The sequence below is a fragment of the Mirounga leonina genome, unplaced genomic scaffold (assembly GCF_011800145.1).
Source record: "Mirounga leonina isolate KUSES-001 unplaced genomic scaffold, KU_Mleo_1.0 Mir_129, whole genome shotgun sequence".
Lineage (NCBI taxonomy): Eukaryota > Metazoa > Chordata > Mammalia > Carnivora > Phocidae > Mirounga > Mirounga leonina.
Genome location: NW_023270323.1, coordinates 37,835,154 through 37,856,999, shown reverse-complemented (window position 1 = coordinate 37,856,999; position 21,846 = coordinate 37,835,154). Strand labels below are relative to the sequence as shown.

General features: G+C 36.8%; 1 protein-coding gene across 12 annotated transcripts in view; it reads right to left on the bottom strand.

The window, feature by feature from the left end:
- Positions 1–21,846, bottom strand: part of CLOCK (clock circadian regulator) — a 142,496-nt gene that overhangs the window by 33,901 nt on the left and 86,749 nt on the right. For all 12 annotated transcript variants that reach the window (XM_035004951.1, XM_035004950.1, XM_035004943.1 and 9 more), the window contains 8 exons: positions 17,197–17,286; positions 11,119–11,239; positions 7,668–7,781; positions 7,426–7,544; positions 5,339–5,421; positions 4,560–4,666; positions 2,648–2,795; positions 2,035–2,110 (listed from right to left, as the gene is read on the bottom strand). In XM_035004951.1, coding sequence (XP_034860842.1) covers positions 2,035–2,110; positions 2,648–2,795; positions 4,560–4,666; positions 5,339–5,421; positions 7,426–7,544; positions 7,668–7,781; positions 11,119–11,239; positions 17,197–17,286 — 858 coding nt within the window. The remainder of the gene's footprint in view (positions 1–2,034; positions 2,111–2,647; positions 2,796–4,559; positions 4,667–5,338; positions 5,422–7,425; positions 7,545–7,667; positions 7,782–11,118; positions 11,240–17,196; positions 17,287–21,846) is intronic.

The window sequence follows — 21,846 nt, the reverse complement described above, 5'->3', positions numbered from 1 at the left end:
ATGCATGTTGTTAAACTCAGTGCTCACTTCTCAGTGCTCGTCTAATTTAATCTACTGTAGCCGAATATGACAAAGCTAATTGTTCACTCCTCATGGACATGCTTTTTCCTGGCTTCTAGGACAACTCAGTTTTCTGGTTTTATTCATACCTCACTGGGTATTTCCCTTGAGTCTCCTTCATGTCTTAATGATGGATTGCCCTTCATCATCCCCTCTCTCTCTCTCTCCATTCATTTCCTGGTGATCACATTTAGATTCATGACCTTAAAATCCATCCACGCATTAAAAGTTTCTCAAAAATATACCTCTAACCTAATCTCCAGGAGGACTGTGGTAGTAAAAGTAAACACAGCTAAAGTAGACATAGGCAGAGTATATTTCGGAAGTAAGGCTAGTTGAATTTGCTAAGGATTGGACACTGGCGTAAGAGAAAACAAAGCAAGGAGGAATGACCTCTGTATTACTTTAATTTATATAACTGTCCTCCCTCATTTCAAGGAACCCTAGATTTAAGCACTTTTCTCAGAAAATGTATCTTACTAAAACATACTGGATCTTCTTCCACTAAGCATATAAAGCCTCTTCGAAAAAATTCTTTCACGTGGGATCCATGATTGCAGAGAACTTCTCTGGGTTATTCACCGATGTATTCTGAGCATCTAGAGCCATGTCCAGGAAGAACTGGTTTGTTGAAAAACTTAATGATATCTCCCATACTGACCCTGGCAGTGCTGCCTATTTAATTCATTTTTTATACAGATTTTTGATTCTTTTCATTCCACTTATTTTCTGCATGTCAAAAATAACTGTTGTAGGCAACTTCTGACATAGCCCACAATGATCCCCGTTTCCTGGTATTCACCACCTTGTATAATCCCTCCCCTATAGTAGAGGCTGAACCTAGTGATTTGCTTCTAATGAACAGAATCGATAGAAGTGATGGGATATTACTTCTGTGAATAGGTTACAAAAGACTCCGACTTTCACCTTGCTGTTGGTGTCTCTCCCTGGATCTTCTTACCTACTTGCTTGGATGGAAACAGCTACCTGGAAAGGAACTGAAGGCTGTCTCTGGCCACTAGCCAGCAAGAAATCAAGGCCCTCAGTCCAGCTATTGCTGAGGAACCCCATCCTTCCAACAAGCACTGAGGAAGCTTAGAAACAGATTCTGCCCCAGTGGAACGTTCAGTTGACTGTGGCCCCCACTGACACCTTGACTACAGCCTCGTGAGAGACCCTGGGCCGACCCCTTGATTGCAGTCAATGACCAATTCTAAGCAGAGGGCCCATCTAAACTGTGCCTAGATCTCTGACCCACAGAAACTATGAGATAATAAATGTGTATTATTTTATATCATTAAGTTTTGTTACACAGCAATAGGTAACTAATATACTATACTTCCACCTGGAAGTTTCAAGCCATGTGTCTTTAGGGGAGATCCCCCCCACCAAAGACTCAGTTTCAACATTTTCAAAACAGGGATATTACCCATGAGATAAGGATGTCTGAGGAATAAATGACACTTCACACTTCATATAAAGAACTTGCCAGAGCCTTCCATCCACATCGCAGGCAATTAGTAAATGGTAGTTTGAATCTGAGATCATATGTCTCTCACTAAATAGGAGGCCCTTCAAATCTTTTTTGAAGCAGATAAGGTTTTAAAATATTAAATTTAAAAATAAAGGGGCGCCTGGGTGACTCAGTCAGTTAAGCGTCTGCCTTCGGCTCAGGTCATGATCCCAGAGTCCTGGGATCAAGCCCCATGTCGGGCTACATGCTCAGCAGGAAGCCTGCTTCTCCCTCTCCCTCTGCTGCTGCTCCCCCTGCTTGTGCTCTCTCTCTGTCTGACAAATAAATAAATAAATAAAATATTTTTTAAAAAATAAAATAAAAATAAATAGTAAAATATAATTTATAACCCTGTCACAAGTGAGGCAATGAAATATTTGAAAAATACTTTTCCTATAAATCATTGAGTCTTGCCTTTCATTGGGAAGAAATAATTTTTTTTAAAACTCTAAGATACATACTTTGTCAGCAGCTGTCTCAGGAAGAGACTCTTCAATGCCAAGTTCTCGTCGTCTTTCAGCCCTAACTTCTGCATAACTACAAATGGAAAAAAACAGGATTTTCATGCTTAATCATTCATTTAAAATACTGCAGAGATGTGTTCTGTGTTTGATATATGTCTTACTTGTTCATCATGGATTCCAGACTATTTGCTATGCACTACACAAACTTAGAACACATCTATAGTGTTCTATCTTAATCTAGGTATCCCAAAAGTTTTATATGCTACGGTAAATGATCTTTGACTACACAGTACTTAAGAGGACTTAAACAAAGGAAAAGTATGCTTATCTACTCCAGTGCTCCTTTTACATGATCGACTTTGGTACATAAAACACAGTCACAGCTTCTGCTCTAAACCATGATGTTTATGTCAAGAATTATATATGTATATGTACCTGCATTCTATTTCCATATAATGCCTGTAAGTAAATTTAATAATGCATTGAAAACATGTATCAAAAATTAGGGAAAAGATCACTGTAGGTCTTAACAAGTCATGCCTAAAAATTACATTGCCAAACTCACTATCAGTATTTCTGTAATTCAGAAATGCTGTAAAAGAATTATTACCTTACTACAGTGTGAGTACAAACAATAAACTCTGGCCTTGAATTCCACTGATGATAAGTGATGTAATAATGAGTCTGAAGCCAAATCCACTGTTGTCCCTTGGTGAGGAACCTATAATAACATGATTTGCCTTTCCCATATTGCATTACTAAGAAGAAAAGAGAAAAATATTTATTGATTCATATCATTAGTTATGAATCTGGTTTTTAGCCAAAGCTATAATTTACATTTAAATCTATATACATAATTCTTCTGGCTTTTCAATAACATATTATCAGTTATAAGAAAATGTTATTCTATAGAGATAGCTTAAGGTCCCAAGCAATTAACATATCTTCCACAGTGCCCAACTTAGAATCAGTGATTGCTAATCTCAGATACTTTTCACACACGATACATTTCCAAATACTTAAGAATGAAGTAGTCATGTATTGACTTCCTCCTACTAACAAGAACTGAGGATAACAGCAATAAATAATCACATTTGAGGGTTTTTTCCCCACAGGTACCCTGGCAGGGACTGCATCTTTGGAGCATTTAATTCAAAACTTTAATGAAAATCAGAGTAAGTTAATTGTTTAAAGTAACTGGTAAGTACAGTGTTACCGAAAACATTCTCTGTAGATTGTAAGTTCTGAAGTCTTATAATATATTAAGCAAAAAAAGAGTTCTGTAGCTAAATTAATTTGGGAAACAGTGTTAAACAGTTTTACTTGTCTTTCTTTTCAAAACTATGAGTATGCTAATTTATGTCATGATTCTGGGGGTGAGGAGGTGGTAGGGATTGATTACGAAGTGTTTCCCAGGTTTCCTTGACCATAAAATCTGTTTTTAATGGACTGGCATTCTGTGAAACAAACCTTAGGAAATGCTGGTCAGGAATCAATCTCTCTCTGTCTCTCTTCATGAGGAAACCAAGGTCTACAAACTCAATTGCTTGTCCAAAATTACCCAGCTAGTCAGAGAAGTGTACGATCTTGTCAGTACATCATAGAGCTTAGTGCTCCTATCACTTGGAGTGAATGCTTTTTTTTTCTGTGCTGAAATAACTTTACTCTGAACTCTTCCATTTAGTTGATGCTGTAACATGGTTTATTTTTCATATAGAGGCTTACTAGACCAGCCTAAGACATCATGAAAGTATCTTAAATATCTAATTAAGCTTTAGAGGATACTTCAAGAGGGTAGGATTTGGAGAGGAGAATTGGAGAAGCAAATAAAATATCATTAAAACAAACTTCTGAAACAAAGAAAGAATAGCATGTGGTAAAGGGTCTAGATTCTAATCCTGTCTCTGCCACCCATGAGTTGTGGGATTGAGATTAAATTACTTGGCCTTACTGTGCCTCAGTTTACTCATGGAGATAACACTGGTGATGAATAATGGAGATAATGTACATAAATCGTTTAGAATAGTGTCAACCAGGCACAAAGAGATGCTAATGTTCCTGCTGCTAATAACCATAACAGCAGGTAACATTAAGTACTCACTATGGGCTTTCTAAGAGTTTCTTTAAATGTGCCCCTGCCTCCTGGGCAGACTTACATGCCTGGATATCAAAACTTATTAAATAGTGTTATATTTTGACATATACAATTTTCAAAGGAATCTACTTTTCTTATTCTGGATACAGAACTTACACACTTCAAAAACAAGGTTCATTATATATTATAAACCTGTACTTACTATTATAGATTAAAATATGTAAAACAGGAACAAGTTTAAGTTTGATCTAGGATTCCTACTGGTTTGGTTATAAAGTAAAATCTTCCAAAAAAGACAATCTTCCAGTATTTTTCAGAAATACAAAAATGGTTTACAAGTCTGCATTTTATCACCTTCTATTAACACACTCGTTATTTACTTGACTAAAAGCAGTTATTATCACCAGAAATATTAAAATCTACTTACAGTGCTCATGACACTTTGCCAAATTTTCTAGGTCATCCACATGATAGTAATCATAGCCTGATGTTCCCAGAACTTCAAATGGCAAATATCCTATTATAGGTGGTGCCCTAAATTACATATAAAACAATCAGTATTATAACTTTTCCCACAATAAGAAATACCTCAACTAGAAATCAGTTTTGGGGGGCACCTGGGTGGCTCAGTTGGTTGAGTGTCAGACTCTTGGTTTCAGCTCAGGTCATAATCTCAGGGTCGTGGGATCGAGCCCTGTGTCTTCGGGCTCCACAACTCTCTGGGGTGTCTGCTTGAGATACTTTCTCTCCTTCTGCCTCCACCACAACCCCCCTTGACTTGCACACACATGTGCGCGCTCTCTCTCAAATAAATAAATTTTAAATATATATATATATCTTGGGGTGCCTGGGTGGCTCAGTCGGTTAAGAATCTGCCTTTGGCTCAGGTCATGATCCCGGAGTCCTGGGATCAAGCCTGCGGTTGGGCTCCTTGCTTAGCGGGGAGCCTGCTTCTCCCTCTCCCTCTGGCCCTCCCCCCTGCTTGTGCTTTTGCTCCATCTCTCTCTCAGATGAATAAATTAAAAAAAAAAAAAAAACTCTAAAAAATAAAATAAATCTTAGAAAAAAGAAAAATCAGTTTTGGGAAGAATCTTTGGTTTTTGAAAAATGGATAATGGATTTGAACATGTGATTAGAAAACGTTTGTCACTAAAACCCATTAATTACATGACTTTTAGCTTTTAAGGGAATTTAAAATGAAGTTACCTGTGATCTAGAAATAGGAACTTCCATTCTAAACTATGTCTAGATGTAAACTCTTCATTAGGTTCTTCAACAGTGCACATTTCCTACAAGCAAATTAATAATTAAAATTTAGAAATACTGTTCTGTGGCCTTAGAAGAATCCTAAATATTGTTAACCATGAAAGTCATTATTAATTTTTCCCTAATTTATTTTCTAATCACATCTTAATATTCTAGTATTAAAGAATGTGGCAATAAACAGATGCAGAATTCTGGGGGAGTATTTCTCACTCAACATATTTCTCTATTCACTCACATGCCTATAAAACCCTAATTCTAAATTCAGATCTCTCTCCTGAATTACAGTTCTATATTTCTGTCCGGATGTCCCCACGCATCACAAACTCAGTATGTCCTAAAATGAACTAAGTGCTTTACTCCTCATACTCACACAGTTCTGCCTCTTGTTACTGGAGGCATACCTGGTATTGTGCCATCAGTCTAGAAATCTGATAGTCACAAGACAATCTCATTTTCCCTTTTAAAAACCATCTAAATGGCTGTTACCAAATCGTTTCAATTTCACCTTCTAAGTTTAAAAAAAAAAAAAATCTATTTGATCCCATCCATCTTCAGGGTCTTATTAGACTCTAGACTTGACATCACTGGCTCACATTATTCCCATAGCTTCTCCCCAGACAGGTCTCCCTGTTCTTTAACTCATCTTCTATCCTGGCCACAGTTACCTTCTAATACACAAGTAAGATTATGACTTCCCTGCTTAAAACCTTCATGATTTCTCATTTGGTTCGGATAAGGTTTAAACTCTTAGCATGGAGAAACAACAAAGAAACACATTTCTGGACTCTGCTTGCTTTTCTAACCTCATCTCCCACCATTCCTACCCCCTCCACACACAGTAACCCTAGACCCTAGTCATACTCAGCAATGTATTCCAACCTCCTGTGTCCTTGAATGACCTTCTATAGCACAATGTAGTGAATTAAAAGCTTGGGCTTTTGAGAGAATGGGAATTATAATTAATCCCAGTTCTACCACTTAACAGCTGCAACTTTGGCACTTCGCAAAGCCTCAGTTTCCTTAATAATAAATATATATTATAATATATAAATAATAAAATGAGGATCATACTAGCAACTATCTTATAAAGTTATTACAAGAATTAAATGAGATAATACATGTGAATTATGCAGCGATTAGCAAATGTTAGCCCTTGCTATCATTTCCTAAGAACAGAACAAGCAGAGCAAGACTGGATTAAGATCCTCGAACTGCTATTTCAGCATTTTGTCCTAGAATATGGTATCTCCCTAAATTTAAAATCTTAGCCTGGCTTATTTCAAGCCACTTTCTAGTGGTTGAACTGTTTTGCCACTTGTCTACTAATCATCTACTTCTTGGGCCCCAGGGAATAAAATAAATTATCTAACTCAATTTTAAAATTGAAGAAGTAAATTATATGCAATAAAAGGCCACTTGCATATTTCAAAAGAAAATTTCAAAAGCAATCTTTAAAAATTACCTAGATTTTGGCCTTTCCCCTTTAATGTAGATTGTGAACTATACAAAAGTACTCTAAAATTTTGCACAAAAGCAGGACAGGGGTGATACATAACCACTGGCTAACTGCAAAGGAGATATATTTTAAAATGAGTTATAATTTAATGAGTGCCTTGATAACTCATTTCCTTCAAAATAAAATAAGACGAAATCAGAGAGGGAGAGAAACTGTAAGAAACTCTTAACTCTAGGAAACAATCTGAGGGTTGCTGGAGGGGAGGGGGGTTGGGGAATGGGGTAACAGGGTGATGGGCATTAAGGACACTTGATGTAATGAGCACTGGGTGTTACATGCAACTGATGAATCACTAAACTCTACCTCTGAAACTAATAATACAGTATATGTTAATTAGCTGATTTTAAATTAAAAAATTATCATGACCAAGTATATTTAATGACTCATGATCATTACGCTTTAATGTTTGTAAGAAATATCAGTTATTCTGGAAACAACAAAAAAATTACATAAAGATAGTTCTCATAATATGAGGTGAAATCCTCTTTGGAAAATAAAATTAGAAACATACCTTGATGAATTGAGGTGTAGCTAATCTCACAGTAGCTACAAAACAAACTCTATCATCATAAGAAGGTCTGTGTGTGCGTTGTATAGTTCCTTCAAAACCATTGTGTGCTGAAGTGGATACTAAAACAAGGAAATACGTATTATCAGTTACTCCAGTAAAATCTAGTTATTGATGTTCAAACATCTGTGTCTTTAAGAGTTTAAAGAAATACCAAGTTAAAATTCACTATATTTTTAACTCACCACTGTTTAAAGATTTGAAATTTCCTATGAATTTTACATATTCATAGGTAGACGGCTCCTTTGGGTCTATTGTTCCTCGAAGCATATGACAACAGAATTCTAACTGATTTTTTGCTGAAATGAGAAAAAAATGTGATGTATTTGTGGTTTATCATAATGAATGATCTATAAGATGATAAAAGTTGTGTAAGTTTATAATCACTATTTTCTCCAATAGAAGTCCTCAAGGACATTTTATTTAGTCCATAAAAGTAGAATATCTTTAGGAGATGATCTCACCTTGTTCTTAACAGAGAAGACAGACCTTCTGATATAAGCAACTGTATGTTTCCCCACTTTTATCTGTCCTTCCTTCTCATTCTTCACTCTAATGTCAAAGAAAGGTTTTGCTTCCCATTACAAGCTAATGCTTCTCTCTACTTGCAACAGCCTCTCCTACCTTCTCTAGGACTAGGGGCACACCACTGTCATTCATTCCTCTAGAATCCATACATTCTCTTCTTTGGGCCCTTACTTTCCAATTTTAAATTTGTCCAGGTCTTTCCATCTTAAACAAAGAGTTTTGCATGCTATTCTTTTTAGTATCATAGATCTTCCTTTTTATTATGTACTCTAGTTTTCATAGATTCATCTCCCTTAACTTCATGAAATGTGGTGTTAGTCTTTACACCTCTGAAGAAATCTGTCTTCTGAAGATCACCAACATTTGTATTGTTAACTTAAATGATCTTTCCTTGTTGTTTCTACCTCTTTAAAACTTATTACATCTTCATCCCCATAACATGAAACTTACCTTCCTACCTTATTGACCATTTCTATAAACCTCAGTCAATCTATTTTCAAACTATGGGCATTCGCAAATGTTCTTTTTAGGGGCGCCTGGGTGGCTCAGTCAGTTAAGCGTCTGCCTTCAGCTCGGCTCGTGATCCCAGGGTCCTGGGATCGAGCTCCACGTCGGGCTCCTTGCTCAGCGGGAAGCCTGCTTCTCCCTCTCCCTCTGCCTGCCACTCCCCCTGCTTGTGCTCTCTCTCGCTCTCTCTCTGTGTCAAATAAATAAAATCTTAAAAAAAAAAAAAGTTCTCTTTATCTTTTACTATCCCTTATAAACGTATTGGCATTGGTAAATTTATTTACTCCTAAATCTCTCTCCCTAACATTTTATGTAAGACCAAATCTCATGTCACTATTTGCTTTAGGACATTTCTACTTGATTGTCCCACCAAGTAACTTAAACTCAAAATATCTGGAAGTGAACTTATCCCTCTTTCTTCTAAGCCAGCTGTTCTCCTTTGTCCTATGTGTGTTATCTCCCCAGTTAGAAACCCTATCAATTTGGTCTCTTCTCTACCTAACATATGCCCCAAAACTAATCTGTCTCCAGAACCTGCTATTTATTTCACCAAGGAAGCTCTCATTAGTCATTTTTTCCAACTGAGCTTCCAATACCACCAATTTAGTAGACAAATTACCCTGCATCCAGGTAACTGCAAAATGTATTTTTTAAGCTTCTACACTCCTGCCGCTCAAATTCAATCTTGCCTACTACTCTTAGACTAATATTACCTTCATCATTATTTCAGCACTCAAGGACTAGCAACACCTCTTTTCGCTCACAGCATCAAACTCATACTCTTCTTTCATTACCATGAATGGCTTTATTATCAAACTCAACAGATTCAAAATCTAACTACTTTCTTCCTAAAACCTTCCCCACTGATGATCCCTGGCCACTTGGTCACCTGTGCCCAATACCAAGTCCTCTTGAGTTTATCTACTCAACACTCATTTATATACATCCTTCCATCCTTAACTTCTATTGCTATTCTTACCTCCAGTCTGGTCCTTTCAAAATTTTCCACCTGAGATATATTTTTTTCACACCACTTTTTTTCAAATCCCCTTTCACTGGCTCCTCACTATGTAAAAAATAAAAATCAAACTCCTCAGGATGAACTATTAAGCCCAATTTCCTTCTCTGGACACAAATCATACCACATGTACTACCCACCCACCTTCATTATGGCCCAAATGACCAGCTTACAGAATCCTGAATTTTCTAAGCAATTTCCCCTTATATATCACGTTACTCCTTTGGCATGAACACCTTTTTTCTGGGGAAATGAATTTATTTTGTATATTAATTGTTTAACTAGGGGTCAGGAAGTCATTTAATTAAAGCTTTTCTCTATCAGAAAGTACTGTTGCCAACCTCACCTCTGATCTTGGAAGCAGAAGTCTAAGAGCTGTCTTTCTGCCAGAGGCTTGCTTGCATTCAGGTCTCCAGCCAATTCTGCTCTTATGAAGGCCTCTAATGTGGACCTTTTCGCCTCTGTCCACCTACTGCTATGTCCCAGGGTTCCAGCTTTCTTCTCTTTGCTCTATACGTTTACCTCAAGCAGTGCCATTCAATCCACAACGTCAAGCACTATTTATAGACATATAACTGGCCTCTATATCCAGCCCAGGTCTCTTTCCTGGAATGGTCTATCTGTCAATGTCATAAGAACTTGATTTTTTTAATAACTTAATTTTTAAGCAATTATAAATAGGCTTCAAATGGATTCTCCTTGTCTCTAGTTCTTCTCGACTCCTGACAGACTATCCATTCTTAACAACGATAGACATTCATTCATAGTTACACATAAATGTATGTGTGTGTGTCTCTATTCTTGGACAGTTAGTATGCTACAGAATTTCAGGGTTCAAAATACAAATAATTTTTAAAATGATGAATCGATATTACCAGAAAAGTCAAATATTCGAAATGAAAAAAAGTGATTAAACACTAAACGGTGTTAAAACAATTTCAGATTAAACAAGGGTTAATTTAGTGGAGAAAATGAGACATTCAGGTCAAATTAATTTGTCAAATGAATCTAAGAGAAATGTCTGATTATACCATAGTATTTTGTACTTCTTGAAGGCAAGGACTATTTTTCACTATTCTCGGCACTCTTATGATATAGCACAAGTTCCAGGCATATTAAATATATCCAATAAATGATAACTTAATTCTGTTTAATAAAGCAATTTCCTTTACTTAATAATATTTTGAAATACATAAGTTATTTTTTTCTAAAGTTTCAATGTTCAATTGGTTAGTGATGGTGAAAATGAGAATATCTTAATTTTCTCTCATTTCATTCAAAAAGATTTTTTCTTAATTAATACATTGCCAAGTTCCATTTTTGTGTAAAATACATTTTTATGGCAAAGCCATTGTAACAAAAAAGATGGGCTTTCAATATACCCTGAGAGTATGGTCATAATTCTAATATGGTCATAATTCCATTAGATATATATAAATATTTAAAAAGGAGCTAATAGGGTATATGGAATGATGCTATTTGTTAATATGGTTTGACACATCTGTGTTTGTTACAAACGTACAAAAGTAAAGGAAAATGCAACCAAATACATTTAACTTTTTTGCTTGATGGTGACTACTTACATTTTAAATATTCAGGGGTTAATGAATCACTTTCCAGCAGATGAGTAGAGAGTATTTTATAAACCTCTGAATGTTCCCCCTCTGGGATAAAATTAAATATACTTTGATCCACAAGATCAGACTGAAAAAGAAATTTTTAAAAAATAAAATAATTTTAGTGATTCAAGATACATGTATTTTAAAAGTGTATCACGGGGTGCCTGGGTGGCTCAGTCGGTTAAGCGTCTGCCTTCGGCTCAGGCCATGATCCCAGGGTCCTGGGATAGAGTCCCACATTGGGCTTCCTGCTCAGCGGGGAGTCTGCTTCTCCCTCTCCCTCTGCCACTCCCCCTCCCCTTGTGCTCGCTCTCTCTCTCTCTGTCAAATGAATAAATAAAATCTTATTTAAAAAAGGGAAAAAAATAAAAGCATATCATCATTCTTAAAACATCACATGAGCATATGGCTTTCAATTATCTACAAAAACTGACAAATGCCAAGTTATCGAGCACAACTCAAAAAACAAGAGAAGGTGGAAGAAGGTTAACATGACCTCCATGCCTCTGATACTAGTGTCATCAGATCTATGATCAGTATGACTGTGAAAGTCTGATAAATTATTTGCAAAGGCAAGTTTCACCAAATGTGAACATTTACTATATAACAGGACTAAGAAAGTTTATTAGAAAAATCTTTGGCTACAAGATACAGCCTTACCATATATCCAAACCTCTAGTAAATTATGGCGGTATATATTATAACAAAGGACCAAAGCATTAGCCACTGGCTAAGTGAAGAGGAGATCTGATTTGGTGTTATTTCAATTGTCCAGTGTGTCCTTTCTTTTTTATTTCATTTTTCCAGCCATCTATCCTGTATCCCATTGTCAAAAGCCTTGCTTTTAGATAACAAAAGAGGTAAGTAGTATGTTAAGCATTACAATCCTTGCTAAAAATATGGCTTTAACCATGGTTTAGTAACCAACATTCATTTGACAAACATCAGGTTATCCATGATGTGCCATGGCTGCGGAATCAAAAATGACAAGGGGTGCCTGGGTGGTTCAGTCAGTTAAGTGTCTACCTTTGGCTCAGGTCATGATCTCAGGGTCCCGGGATTGAGTCCTGAGTCGGACTCCATGCTCAGCAGGGAGTCTGCTTCTCCCTCTCCCTCAGCCTTTTCCCCACTCATGCACAAGTGCACTCTCTCTCTCTCAGATAAATAAATAAAAATAACAACATAATAATAATAAAAAAAGAACCACTGACAAAACTTCAGTGACTTCACATTTCCTACCAAATCTAGTACATTCTACTTGGTTTCTCTACATTTTCAAACTGCCCCCATGGAATTCTGGGAACAGTGAAGTGGCATCTCAAAAACTGTGGAGGAAAGGGTGGAGGGTAAGGGAAGTGGGAAGGTGTTGTGAAGGCCGGGCTAAGGGGGGCTAAGGGTCTTTCCCCCTGCATTCAACCAAAGCACTTCCATTGTTTCTATTTTAAACACTGTAAAGATTTTGTTAAAAGCAAAACAAACAAAAAACCCCCAAAGAACAATAAAGAACAACCATGGGGGCTAGTGGGAGGTAAGAAAGGGGTGTTTTATTACTCTCCACACAAGCCATACATTCACATTCTTTCTTTTCTCTAGCCTTCCTCGTCTACCCCATGAAGTAGAATATCCTCCCCCCTCTTTCCACAGATTTGTACCCTCTAACCTTTCAAAGTTCAGTTCAAATGATTTCCTTTCTTGCCCTTTGCAACGATGTGGATGGAACTAGAGGGGATTATGCTAAGTGAAATAGGTCAGTCAGAGAAAGACAATTATCATATGATTTCAGTCATGTAGAATTTAAGAAACAAAACAGATGAACATAGGGGAAGGGAAGGAAAAATAAAATAAGATAAAAATTGAGAGGGAGGCAAACCATTAGAGATGCTGAATTCTAGGAAACAAACAGGATTGCTGGAGGGGAGGTGGGTGGGGGGAATGGGATAACTGGGGATGGGCATTAGGAGGGCACTTGATATAATGAGCTCTGGGTGTTATACGCAACTGTGAATCATTAAATTCTACCTCCGAAACAAATTTTTAAAAAAGCATTCTCTTTAACACCATAATCCACAGTAAAAATAAAATTCATTTAGTATTTATTACTCATATCATTCATTTTCAATAAAAAATACTTGTTATATTTCAATGCCTATGCCCTGCTACCCCATGAGTGAACAAAAGGGCCCTATCTCTTACACCTTTATCTCCTGTCCTTCAAATCAAGGCACATTAGACTACACTTTGCACATAACAGTAAAATATTTTGGATTAAGGAGTTATTTGATAAAGGTTTTAGGGATAACCATATCAAAAATATATCTGTATTTTAATGAAATTTTGCTGAAAGTCTGAAAAACCTCTAGAAGTAATGAACTAAAAATTCAAGCATGAATAAGAACAAAAGCTAGAAAACTACTTTTGTTTTCTATAAATATAAAAATATATAAATCTATATTCTATATATAGAGAGATATAATCTATAAATATAAAAATAAAATATCAGTAATATAAGCATTGATACTAATATAAAAAATTGTCTTAACAGAAAAATAAGACACCAATTTGAAAAGCTAAAACTTTCATTTTGGAAATGATTATAGTTTTCTATTATTTATTCTTATCTATAATTTCTTCTACTATTTCAGTAAATTATGATTTAAGCCATGTTACCCTTACAGGAGGTTTCATATTCATAGAGAAAATATGAAAGACTAGTAGAGAGTGGTATGGTCAGAGGCGATCCTTCCCCACCATTCTGCTTCCCCTGACACTTGATAATCTGAAATGTCAGAGTTAGCAGGCAACTAATTAATGTGTCAAACTTTCCTTTAACCACTACACTTAAAATCTCTAAATGAAGCTGATCATACTTGATGTTGGCAAACCATCCACTCAGTTCCCAAACACAATTCAGAGGAAAGAAAATAAAATGGTAGCTATCTAGATCCTTCTATCTCTCTCAATCATTTTCATGAAGAAGAAATATAAAACCTGCTGTTTATAATGTGACATAAACCAATAGTCTTTCTATTTTCATTCTTTCCTTTTCTTAAACTGGAAGTTTGTGCCTCTTAATCCCCTTCTCCTATTTCATCCATCCTCCCGCTCCCCCATCTCCTCTGGCACCACTAGTTTGTTCTCTGTGCTTAAGAGTCTGTTGGGGTTTTTTATTCATTCGTTTTATTTTTCAGATTCCACATGTAAGTGAAACTATCTGGTATTTATCTTTCTCTATCTGACTTATTTCACTTAGTATAATACCCTCTAGTTCCATCCGCGTTGTTGCAAAGGGCAAGATCTCATTCTTTTTTATGGCTGAGTAGTATTCCATTACACACACACACACACACACACACACCACACCATCTGTATCCATTCATCTATTGATGAACACTTGGGTTGCTTCCATATCTTGGCTATTATAAATAATGCTGAAATAAAAACAGGGGTACATACATCTTTCTGAATTAGTGTTTGTGTTTTCTTTGGGTAAATACCCAGGAGTGCAATTACTGGATCATACAGGCCTTTTTGTTTTTTTCTACAGTAGGTCAGTGTGACCATTTACTGGAAACTATTCACTCTTACCAATTTCCTTTTCTTTCAGGTAGACAACCAACAGTTAAATTACTGCTGTTAGTTTGGAAATATAAACACAAGTTGCTTAAAAAGGACTAAAAGCTCCTCTGGAAAAAAATGTCAAATATATGTTAGATACAACCACTGTGTTCCTTTTGTACAGGCATAAGGAACAAAAATTTTGGCTCTATCAAATAAGCTTTCAAAATCATCATATGACTATTCAAAAAAATTCTAAATTGTATTTCTGTATACTATATTTATACCAAAGTCTGCACTGACTTTCTTAAAACACACGTTTATACTTCCCAACTAACAAGAAGAGCAGGAAAGGAAAGGAAAAGTATCTTCAGAGCAGCACTCTTACTCTTAGACTCTGTTACATTGTAACACGGTTAATCACCCCCAATATTACATGTGATTACAAGTGTAATATATCCTCTCTCAGGAACACATTTAAGCAAGTGTGAGGAAATCAATCTTAACTTGTCAAATGTTACCAATTTTAAGTTCCCAGTAAAGAGATCTTTTTGTGTTGGCACTTTCACTAAATTCTTGCATAATTAAGTCCTATTTTTCTGGGTAGATGTCTGCTGATAACACAAAGGCAGGTTGGGCTAAGGAGGTCTAAAATCCCTTCTGATGCTGAGGTTGTACGACCCTATGATTTTGTTACAGAACATCAGACCAAGAGGGGAAAAAAAATAATAAAATTCCTTCTCCTGATTATTAGCCACAAATAAGTTAAAATGTGCCTAAGTTAATTTCGTAAGTATGAAGCGACAAAGTTAAGAAAAATATTTTTTGCAGGACCTAAAGTATCAGTTTTATAATTTCATAGTCAGAATTAGAATTTAAAATTTTTAAGTCCTATTGACAATGGCAAATTTTAATTTCTCAAGAGAACTGAATTATAAACACTAAAGCCTAACTTGGGGATTTGCTAATGTTTCTTTCCTTTCAGGCAACAGCCAAAATTCTATTTTAGACAATATTTTGCATATTAAATAGTTTGCATATTAAATAGTTTGCATATTAAAACAAAAAGAAATTATTTTAAACTATTTGTTACAGTTAATTTTTACTGACAACTCAAAATAGAAAAGCACATATTGTTTTCTTTTATTATGCATAATCCTAAACAAATGTTATTTCATTTTCTCAAAAGACACTTGTGCTTATGTTTCCAAACCATTAAATAACATATAATTCAGCAATGTCAGTGGTATGAGGCTAAGTATCCAAAGTAACCGGAGAAAAGCAAAAAACTGTTTTTAAAAAGCTACTATTAACTCAGAATGAAATGAAATGGGTCTATTGGATCAGCAGCAATCTTGTCTACCAAAAAATTCACCTGCCAGTCTATAAGCTTTGGCTGACACAACTAAAAAGATCCAGAAGATGTGAATAACAGAGGAAACTCGGTATGGGGCATATGGGAACACTCTGTACTATCTTCTTCATTTTTCTGTAAATCTAAAAATAGCCTAAAATTAAAAGTTAAAAAAAAAAAAAACAAAACCCAGGAGGGAATCTGAAGCAAAGAGGGTTTTCGTTAAGGGGGAAAACATTAATGATTGAACACTTAAATCAAAACTAGACCTACTGTAGAATCTGGTCGTTTAAGTGTGGAGTTTATTCTTTTGGTAACGTAGAAAGTAGCAGAACAATCAGAGGAAGGGAGATAGTGCTTTTCACTATCTCTTGAAAGAAACCTTTACAGAAGAGTTTGCTTTGTAGTGTTATAAGTCTTCAAAAGATGGGCAATTTAAGAATATTTATAAGTAACTTCAGAATATTTATACTACAAGCCCTATCTTAGGTAAGAACAATTACATTTCTTAAACAATTACATTTTAAATAAAAACTTCAAATTTATAAAAACTGTCAACTGTAGCACAGCACCTAGCATACAGTGGGACACAGAGTATTCAATAAATATATGTTTAATAAAACAGCAAACAACAAAATATAATTCAGGTATTCACCATCCTAATCAAAATTACACAATATAATTCTTTTCTAATTCTGTACTCTTTTAGTCATATTGAAAACAAATTGAATATGGTTATAAAACTCTCATTTCTAGCACAGACCACAAAAATTCTGTATCTATTATTTTTAGTGTGTTATTCTAAGTTATTCTTTTGAGAAAATTATTTGAGTTCCTCCAAAAGGAGGAAATACCTCCCTAGAAAATTAGTTATTCTCAAGATATTTCCAGTGATTTAACAACACTGTCACCAGGCTGTTTAAAAAGGAAACACTGAAAACAGCATTAGAATCAGGAGGGCAGAGGTTAGATACAGTGGCAGTTAAATATTAGTTACTGCCAAACAGGGAGACATGGTTAGAGCTCTCGTCCCCCTCTAGCCACTATTCCACACTGCTCTGGAGGTCCTCTTCCTCATGCTTTAGAACATTTAAAATAGGCATTAGATAAGAAAGAGATCACAGGATACTTACTGGTAAATGTTCAAGTAATGAAGTTATACTCTCAGACACATATATTATGCTTCCATCTGTCATGATTGCTAAAAAAAAACCATCAAGAGCCTGAAATTAAACATAATGGTCAGTTAAGTGAAAAGAAAAAATGTACAGGACAGAAAAGAAAAAAATCTAATTAAATGACAAAGGACTTAATGTGGAATTTCCAGAGCGCTGCCAAATGCTAGCTTTTCCCTTTACAATACTTAGTACATATCTTTGCGCATTCTTAAATGCTTCTGGAAAAAAAAAAAAATCACACTATGGTCATATATGGGACAGCTGGCTTCTAAAACCTAGATACCTAATGTTCTACCATTATTATATGTATATTATGAAAATTGCCGTATCTGAAGCACAAATGACATCAATGCTATGTCTGACACACGAAAACACATTTCCACCTTTTGGATATATTAACAAAAAGGTGTTTGACTGAAGCTTAAGGAGATACATGGGGGATAAAGCGAAAGGGAAATTAAGCTGAAAAAGTATGCTGGGGTCAGATCATGAAAGGCCTTGAATACCAGGTCAAGACATAAGGACTTTGTTCAAAAGTAGTCTAGAAACAGTATGTACATGCATTTAGAAGAAATAGAATTAAGTTAGGAAAATCTCAGAGGTTTTTGGAAGAGTCAGGGAGGTTAGTGAAAATCTGAATGAAATTAGTAGCAGTAAGAACAGAGAAGGACTTAGGCAAGCATTGAGAAATAGGAAATTAGAGTTCAGGAGAGAAGCTGGTACAGGGAATACAATACTTAATAATAAAGCAATCCTCTACTTTATATTTTATAAAGTATTTTCACTTGAGAACCCTAGGCACAGAGGTGACAGCTGAAGAAATACGATCTGCAAAAGACAGAAACATGTCACAGAAAATCCTTAGAGTAATTATCTACACATGGCGACAAGGAGGAGAACAGGACCAGAGAAAATGACAGAGAATATAGAAAACACTATTGTCAAGGAAGGCAATGGAAGAGAAAATGACAAGGTGAGTGAGGAGGAAGAGGGATGGTTCACTGTAAAATCAGATCAAATATAGGATAAGGACTAAGAAAATGAGAAGTGAATTTTGGTGACTTTAAAGAGTTATGTCAGGGGCGCCTGGGTGGCTCAGTCGGTTAAGCGACTGCCTTCAGCTCAGGTCATGATCCCAGGGTCCTGGGATCAAGCCCCGCATCGGGCTCCCTGCTCGGCAGAAGCCTGCTTCTCTCTCTCCCAGTCACCCTGCTTGTGTGTTCCCTCTCTCGCTGTCTCTCTCTCTGTCAATTAAATAAATAAATAAAATCTTTAAAAAAAAAAAAAGAGTTATGTCAGTAATAAGGTGAATCAGACTACAATGAGTTTAGAGAAAAGTGAATAATCAGGCGATTACAAACTACTCCTTTATGAACTTCAGAGGGAAGAAAGAACTTCAGAAGAAGTTCTAAGGGGACCAAGTATCAAGGGAAGTAACAAGTATATACACAGGCTGACGGAAAAGAAGATCCAGAGAAAAAGATGCTAAAGATATACAGCAGAAAAGATATACCATAAGAGAGAGGAGTTCCTCTTTGCCTATCAAAACAGTTATCATGCTAAATTTAAATTTCTTTTTAATTATAGGGCTCTCTCAAAGGATATCAATTGCTGGTAAGAACCATCTATATCTTCTTCAACACTGTATCTATAGCACTTAGCATAATATGTGGCACGCAGTAGATAAAAAATATCTCTAGTATATAACGTATGGACCTGAGAGTTAGAGCAATCTCCCTCTACTTCTAAATAACTGTTGAAGAATTGTTGAATATATGGAAAAAGGCACCCTCCACCTCCTCTCACCTTCTATAGGGGGACAGATCTGGATGTCAGAAAGAACTTATTTTGAGTAGATGCCTATCTTCTAGAATGGCTCATAAAAATCCATTCTTGACTGAGGGTGTGTGTGTGTGTGAGAGAGAGAGAGAGAGAGAGAAAGAGAGAGAGAGAGAGAGAAAGAGAGAGCGCCTAGTAATTTAAGAAAATTCAAGGGGTACCTGGGTAGCTCAGTCAGTTAAGAGTCTGACTCTTAATTTCAGTTCAGGTCATGATCTCAGGGTTGTGAGATCGAGCCCTGTGTCAGGCTCTGCACTCAGCAGGGAGTCTGCTTGAGGTTCTCTCTCTCTCGCTCTCTCCCTCTCTCTCCCTCCCTCTCGCCCCCACCCTGCACATGTGCATGCTGGCTCTCTCTCTCTAAAGTCAATAAATAAATCTTAAAAAAAGAAAAAAGAAATAAAGAAAATTCATGAAATTATTTTTACAAAAACTCCTTAGTACAATAATGCCAGTATTATTATTTCATAATGAATGGGGTCAAAATGATATTAAGAAAAACATGCTTCATATGAAGCTAGATTGTGTTATCTTTGAAAGTTAGTTAATATTTACTATGGTGATCTGTATTTGCTCTTAGGGTATTTGCTAGAAATTGAGTGAAGCTCTCTTCTGTGAAGAGAATGAACTGAAATCAGAACTCTTAATAACATAAGCCCATTGCCAGAACCAGAGCCTGCCCTTTCATCTTCGACACAGGCAAAGACTAAGGAGAGAAAAGCCTCCACCAACATACCACAAAAGTCTTAACACAAGAAAGGATCCAGGGCCTGGGACTTCTTTTGATTGAAAGGATTTAATTTCCGAGCACAGTGGATGGGTACACTAAAAACTAAAAGGGTCTTGAGGAGGCCCCTAAGGAGGAAGACTGGAGAGATATGGAAGAGAAAGTAAGACAGGGAAGGACATCCTATTCCCAAGACTGAAGCCTGTGAAGCTTATCCCTTTCCCCACACTGTATGATAAAATGGAAAGAGTTCATTAGTTAAAACTGTTTGTCTTTGATGATGGTGGTAGAGTAGGAGGACCCTAGGCTCACCTTATCCCCAAATACAACTTGATAACTAACAAATCATCCTAAATACCCCAGAAATCCACCTGAAGACTGGCAGAGCAAACTCTACAACTAAAGGGGGAGAAGAAGCCACACTGAAGAAGGTAGAAAAATGCAGAAAGGCAGTAAAAAAGATGGGCTGCTGCAGTGGGGAGGGAGCCCCAGTAGCAGAGACTGGCAAAAGACAGACTAGCACACAGGGGAGTCAAAGGGAAAACAAATCCCCATAGCAACTGGGCTTGGAAAGCAAGAGGGGCGAAATTTCATGAGTTCTGGCAATCAGCAGGGCTTAAAGCCTAGATTTCTAAAGATCAGCAGATTTGGCTCAGGGAGAGCCCAGGGTCATTGGGGAAGAAGGCAGGGCAAACCTGTGGACACACAGTGTGGAAAGAGTGATGTGAAGAGCACCTGGGGCACAAAGTGGGGAGGTTATTTGCTCATCTCAGAGTGTATCCCAGAGAGACCCCACCAGGAACAAAGGCGCTGGTAGGCACCATTTCCCTCTCCCACCCCTCAGCCTAAGCACACAGCCATCTGTGGGAACAAGCGCAGCCTCCACACTCGCTATCTAACTTGCTGACACCAAGCCCCACCCTCCTGTGCTCCAGAAGAACCACCCTTCCCAGTCACATTTGTGTCAGTCCAAGGGTGATGGCCCCCCCGACCGCCCCAGAAAACCTGCCCAAACCCTTGCGCACACCACCTCTCCCAACCCAAGAGTCTTACAGGGCCTCAGTCCACTGGTGGTGGTGATGGGTCTCATTTCACAACAGGTGAAGAGAGCCTCTGCAGACAACGGGCCTGAAGGATAAAGTGGCCAGGACACAACAGCAGAGCACACACAGCACACATTAGAGATACTACTGGAAGCGCCAGGCTCTGGAGAAGAGGTGACACTACCCAGGAGGGCACTACAAAACCTCTTCTTCATAAGGCCATTACCCTCAAGAACAGGAGATGAAGCTGACTTTCCTAACACAAAGAAGCAGGCAGAGACTTAGATAAAATGAGAAGGCAGAGGAATTTGTCCCAAATGAAATAAAAGGACAAAGTCACAGACAGAGATCCAAGTAAAACAGATATAAATAACATGCCTGATAGAAAATTTTAAAGTAATGATCCTAAATACATTTACCGGACTTGAGAAAAGAGTGGAAGACATCAGCGAGACCCTCAACACAGAGATAAGGAATACACAGAAGAGATAAAGAGCTCAGTGAACAAAATGAGAAATACATCTGATGGAATGAACAGTAGAATGGAAGAAGCAGAAGAATGAATTAATAACCTACAAGACAGAGTAATGGGAATTAATCTAGCTGAAAAAAAGAGAGAAAAAAGAGTAACACAAAATGAGAATAGACTTAGGAAACTCAGTGACTCCATCAAACACAGTACCATTCATATTATAGGAGTCCCAGAAGAAGAGGAGAGAGAAAAGGGGGCAGAAAATTTATTTGAAGAGATAACAACTGAAAACTTCCCAAATCTGGGGAAGAAAACAGATATCCAGACCCAAGAGGCACAGAGAACCCCCAACAAAATAAAAAAAAGCAAATCCACACCAAGACACACTGTAATTAAAATGGCAAAATATAGTGATAAAGAAAAAAATTTAAAAGTAGCAAGATAAGACAGTTATATACAAGGGAAACCCCATTAGACTAGCGGGGGATTTTTCAACAGAAACTTTCCAAGCCAGAAGGGAGTGGGCA